Raw genomic sequence first — 6,235 nt, 5'->3', positions numbered from 1 at the left:
GCCACCTGCCCCCCCCCGGCGCCACCCGCGGTTCCGTGTCTGTCCCACACGTGGGACCCTGCGTTTCCTGTCAGCACCGCCCGTAACGCCCAAGCAAGCTCTGACACAGGCTGCAGCCCAGGTCAGCCCAGCCACGACCCTACATCTACCCTGCCCACCGCCTCCGTCCCCCTGGCGCGCGGCTCCCGGGGGGAGGCAGCCAGGCCGGGCCCTTACAGGCGCCCCGCGGTGCCAGGCTTGTACACCCAGCCCAGCCGGACACGGTCGTGCCCTTCCTCTCCACCGCCGGCCTAGCTATGCTGACCACACCGCTGTCACTCACCCGAAATGCCAGCCGCGGTTCGAGGCAGGCTGCTCCAGAACATCAGCGCGCGACAGCGGCAACGTTCAGCAGCACGGAGCCAGCCGTGCCCCGACAGCCCCTTTCCCTCCATGCGTGTTAGACTCAGCTATTACTGTTCTTACAGTACTTGTTCAAGAGTCAGACTATAGAAGATGCCACTAGATGTCCATTTTGATTTTTCCCATGAATTTTGCTGCGAGGGCATAAGCTTAATAATTAAGCAAAAATTAAGTAATTAAGTATGCCAATAGCATCCTGGGCTGTATTAGGAAGAGCACTCTTAATTCCTCTCTTTTTTTTTTCTTGGTTGTAATTGTTCTTGCATGTATTAGCTAGAATGCATATGCATCAGCACTGGTGCCTCATAGTGCTTGGTACTGTAGAAAAGCAAAAAAGGAGACAGTTCTTATGTTAGAAAGTTTGTGCTCTGTGTTAGAAAAAGTGTGCTCCAGTATGCTGATATAAATGGAACTGTTAATTGTAATTGGATTTTGGAGACTCATGGGAGGACTTCTTCATGCAAGATCATTCCTACTAATTTTGAATCAGCTTTAAAATGGAATATATGCCACAGTAAAGTCAGTAAAGGAAAGAAGGGAGACAGCTGTGAATAGGATCTGTGGGGGAAGAAGGGGGAGACTGAATGGCAAAGAACCATTTGCCAGTTCCTCTTGCTGCCAAGAGCCACTTTGCAGTGTGAGGGAGGTAAAGAAGCAGGAGGAAGCACCCCCTCTCTGGCTAAGCCAGATCCAATCTGTTGGTTGCCCATGGACCTGCTGAAGTACATGACTGATAAACAGCTCACAGAGATGGAGAAGGATATCACAATATTAAGTAATTTGTCCATAAACAACAGATGAAAATCAATGTTAATGCAACATAGTGAACACTGGAAAAACAATACTAACTGTACATGTACAACGACGGGTTCTAATTTACCCATTACATCTCAGGCAGGAGATCCTGGAGCTGAAAACTTCAGCTCAGTGCTTAGGAATGGTCCAAAGCCAAAGGTAATTTTGGAAACTATTAATAGTAGTATCTTGCAGCTAAGACGGTCTAAGGATATTCATGAGGTGAAATGACTTGCCTGACCAGTTATATCAGTTGGTCTCATAAAAGACAGTCATTTTCCCCGCAAGCCTTACTCCATAGTATTAGGAAAGAAAAGCAGTAGTACAAAGTAGGAAACTTCATTAAGCCAGTGCATCCTGAATTCTGATTGAGATACTTATCTTCAATAGAGATGTGCCCACAACTTGAATTATACCTCACTTTTGGTCATCCCTTCTTAAGAAAGGATATAATCAAACAAAAATAGGTACAGAGAAAGGCAGCAATGATGATCAGAGCTACAGAAGTGCTTTAAAGTCTTTAAATGTTTTTAAATGCCTTTTTACAAAGCATAACACTAAAGTATAGAAATAGATATGACATTATTTTGAAGACCAGAAGAATATACACACTCAAAAAGGAGTTAGATAAATTCACAGAAGTTCATCAAAGGCTGCTAAACAAATTGGTCTAGGTGAAAACTCAGGAAGATCATACATCACTGGATGTCAGCATAAGAATGGATCTCTTTCCATGCACGCCTTATTTGTACTCTCTGTCAGTATTCTCAACAGATCAATATCAGACACAGGGCCCTGGACTAAAGAGGTCTGTGATTTGATTCAGTGAGGCTGGGGGTTTTTTTGGTTTTTTTTTTATGAAGAAGCATGCAGGTAGTGATCCTGAGGAAAACCCAAATTCTCCCATTAAGTAATGTTGAAAGAGACAATAATGAATGTAAGTAATGGCTTATAATGATAGTAATAAGTGATGCCAACAATTTTGTAAGACCATAACATCCCTCAGCTCTTAGTCAAAATGTTTGATAACAGTTATAATTCTAATTATTAATATGTATTTACATTACTTCATATGTGGCCACTCTGCAGTTATACAATGAGAAGACATTTTAAACAATGTTTATATATAGACTGTGGAGTGCAGAACTGGTTTTGTTCCCCTAAAATCCCAGAATAATTTTTGCACAGCCCCATAATCCCAGTGAAAAAAAAATCATAAACTTGGTCTTTTCTATAGGACCCATTCTGATAAGAATAAAACATGATTATCACACATTTGCAGTTTCAAAGTTTCTGGCTGAACCTCTTTAAGGTCCCTGTAATGGCCTCACCGATCATTGTCTCTAAGATTTCTGGTCTTTGTTACCGTCTCTACCAACTGCTGTTTGTTAGGGTTTGCGTATCTGTGTATTTAGTTTATTACCTCTCCTGTTTCTTGTCTTTTTTTTCCCATGTTGAATAGCCACTAGACAGATAGTCTAACACAAAGCACTACAGAGGTACTTATTTTTCTCCAGTTTCACAGTTTTAGTTAGCAATTCTGTACAAAATTTAAGTATTCTTTATTTGGCCTTAACTGCCTAATCACCAGGCTTCCTTGAGGAAACAAGAGCTGCAGAACTCAATCCTTTATTTAAACCACTATTTGTTCCTTTGCAAGTATTTATTGGCCACTTTCTTTATCAAGAAAGATTATTTCTGTGAATGGTGCTGGGGAAAAAAAAAAAAAGATTACACTCTGAAGCTGCCATTCTGCAGTCACTTCAAAATAGCCTAGCTGCAGGCTGCTGCTGAAAGAGAGGGAATCTCTCATCTCTTCTATCCTCCTCCAAACATTATAGTATATACAACTATCCTGCTTGTCTTTCCAAAAAATCACATGGTCTCTCAGGCCAAAAAAGATAGGGAAATAATAACATATTCAAATAACCTTCCACTGAATAATTTTTCATATGCGTCCTCATTTCTGCCAAAGCAAAAGCTGAAGATGTAGTAGGATCTGCTCTAGGTCCCGTTCAGCACTAAGAATTCCAAGCTATCACTTATTCTATGACACACACAAAACCCTCAGAAAGCTGAGATAACAGATGTCTATTGCCGCTCTACACTTAACATCCTTCATTCTAATGACTTATCTCATCTGTAACAGTCATTCCTTAACACTGTTCTTTGCACTTCAAGTATTCATAGACAATTGAGACCTTTAGATCTCATTTATCCAAGATAGGTTTATTTATGTCTGTAACAAGGTTTAGATCCCTATTCATTTTTGTTGTCTTCTCTAATTACCCAGTTTAGCTACATGTTCTGTGTTAATGGGCCCAGACTGGCCTATAGGAATCCAGACACAGTTGCCTCCATTGATAATATTTCTGTGACTCCTACCCCTCATATATTTGATGATACTGTTTGGTATTTGGTCACCTTAGGCCGTGGCTTGCCAAAAGTGAAAGTCAGCTTTGTGTCTCCCAGCACCAGATCAGAAACATAGTGGCCAAATGAGACAACTTACTGACCTGGTCTAAAAATGCAGTGCTGTTTCAAAACCACGCTCTCTCAGCCCTGGCCCTCCCATCCTTGGGGCAGGGAACTTCGCAAGAGGCTCTGGGAAAGCTGCAGAGGAAGTGGCTGCACACTTGGGGGAAGGGAACATGGCCAGCCCCACACCACTTGCTCCTGCAGTGCCACACCAGCCAGGCAAGGCAGGGCAGTCTGGCTCACGATATGGGATCTCCTGCATCCCTTTGCTTCCAGACTTGCTTTTGCATCCTGACCTCACTTCACATGGCCCAGAAGCTACCTGGGACACAGCCCTGCATGCACACTCTGCAGGACTCCCCAGGGAAGCCTGGAAGCAACATGACAGAAAAGCACAGAGCCCAAGCACTGCCCACAGTCATGGCACAGAGCTAGGATGCAGCCAGAGGCTGCTGGGATGGCAGAGGAGCCCTTACTCTTCGGAGGCAAGTGAGCCATCCCACACTCTGAGCTCCTATCAAAAAACACTCTCCTTTCTCCCTGTAGCAGTGCAAGATAGGCAAGCTTTGTACTGGAAAAAGACTTCCTGAATTGGAAAGCTGTGCACTTACCCCCAAGCACCAGGTACACTTTCTTTCTCTTGAAGTGTCTGTAATGTCCAAAGAAGCCTCAAGGTTACATGAAAAAACAATCCCCATTGGACAATTCTCAGGATACATTTGTCTGTGTGTGGTACAGATTCCATGTCTTTTTATCTGCTTTGTAATGCTGCTTTGCTTCCTCTGTATTTGTTCTCATGTAGGACTACCTATAAAGACACTTGGATTAAAATCTTGAGCAGACCACAATATTTAGCTGCAAATAAATGAGTGGGAGTGGGCTGCAGATTTACAGATTGTAAAGAAAAAGAGACAATGAGGCATCCAGTCTGACCTGTTCTGCAACACTAGCCACAGTACCTTACCAAACACTGTACATCAAACCCGTAACTTTTGGCATCCAAAAGGACTCCAATGATAAAAAGGCCTCTGTATCTCTATTTAAATTGCTTTAATGGTTACTTATAACCTTATCTCTACTACGATTCATTTCCAACAATTCACTAGCTTCATGGCACAAATGTTAGCAGCTTTTTTACACCTTTGCCATAGGAAAGTTCATTCTGCTCTGATAAATTTTATACCCAATTTACTCCTCCCCTGTCTCATAAACGACTCTTATGAGATTATCACTTTCTGTGGAGGAACGCTACTGTAAGCTTAGTTTCTGTCTGTAGAAGACTGCTACGCTTAGATTCAGGATTTCTGTAACAGATTACATATGTAATACCTATTTCCATAAATAAAATATAAGCATTGTGTTAATAGTACTGTACAAACACACTACTAGATGATGTATTTAATATTTACAAACAAACCATTTGGGGGTAAATTAGTGAGTCATCATGCCCTCTATGAATTAAACTATCTATAAACTATGCACAGCATGCTTAGCTTCACAATCTTTGAAAACTATTTAAATTCAGCATTGATCAAATCCCCCGTTAGTGCAGAAGTTTTGGCCAGCAGCATGGGATTGAACCAAAGCCTGTTATACATGAAGGAAAGACTGCCACCAATTGCAAGACTGATGTTGACAATGCTAAACCTCAGATACAGCTTCCTAAGGGCAGGAGCACCAGGTAGTTTTACCGGCCCAATTGTATACTGTGTTACTTATGTCAATGATAAAAAACAAATACCTAGCCAAATTCACCTTTGGTCAGACAATGGAGGGTTTGTCAATGTAACAAAGAGTTATTTTCTTATATTGATACGTGAGAAACTGATACTATTGGTGGCTCCTAAATTATGCCTAAAGATAGGTATAGGAATGTATATGCATACATGTCAGAGAGACAGTATTAAAAGAGAAAATCCTACTCTTTAAATGATGGGGTTATGCACTAGGAATTTATTCTTCCCACAAGAAGCTTTGCTACCTACATTTCAGACCTTATAATGACAAATAAATGAACCAATTACATGTTAAAAAAGGGAGAGTTAACAGACACCAGTTCCAAGCGATAAAAAAACTATACTTAATACTGATTTTCCCTAGATGAGGAAGTAATGAGAAAAACTGCACAAAAAGACACAGCCAAAAGTAGGAAAATGAAAAAAAAATCGTTAAAGAAGAGTTTATTAGACAACTCCACAATTCTGAAAGAGGGCAGTTTCAGTTAAAAGATTACCTGGCTTAAGAGACAAAGTGAAGGAAAGCAATATATAATAAATAAAGGGGAAAGAGATAACTATGAATGTAAAACTGCTATTGATAAAGAAAACACTGATAAAAAAAGTGAGGAACTGATAAAAAAAACTGATAAGGAATACTAAAAATAAAGACAAGAATCAGGAGAACTGAGGGTTTTTTTCTATCTTAGAAGAGACCTTCCGGGTCAGCCCTTGCCATCACAGGCAGCCGCGTTACTCAGCCGTCCTCCCACGGAGCCAACCACCAAAGCGGCGCGGCGCGGCGCGGCGCGGTCCGGCCCGGCCCGGCGCTCCGCCGGTGCCCG

At 41.8% G+C, this 6,235-nt stretch overlaps 1 protein-coding gene across 1 annotated transcript in view; it reads left to right on the top strand.

The window, feature by feature from the left end:
• Nucleotides 1–4,111: 4,111 nt before the first annotated feature.
• TUBGCP4 (tubulin gamma complex associated protein 4) overlaps nucleotides 4,112–6,235 on the top strand; it is a 16,139-nt gene continuing 14,015 nt past the window's right edge. Inside the window, exon 1 of the mRNA XM_026087390.1 lies at nucleotides 4,112–4,164. Within this exon, the coding sequence (XP_025943175.1) occupies nucleotides 4,112–4,164 (53 nt within the window). The remainder of the gene's footprint in view (nucleotides 4,165–6,235) is intronic.

The sequence above is a fragment of the Apteryx rowi genome, unplaced genomic scaffold (assembly GCF_003343035.1).
Source record: "Apteryx rowi isolate R43461 unplaced genomic scaffold, aptRow1 scaffold_713, whole genome shotgun sequence".
NCBI classification, from domain to species: domain Eukaryota; kingdom Metazoa; phylum Chordata; class Aves; order Apterygiformes; family Apterygidae; genus Apteryx; species Apteryx rowi.
The sequence above is the reverse complement of the archived record's forward strand: the minus strand, read 5'-3'. Positions and strand labels throughout refer to the sequence as shown.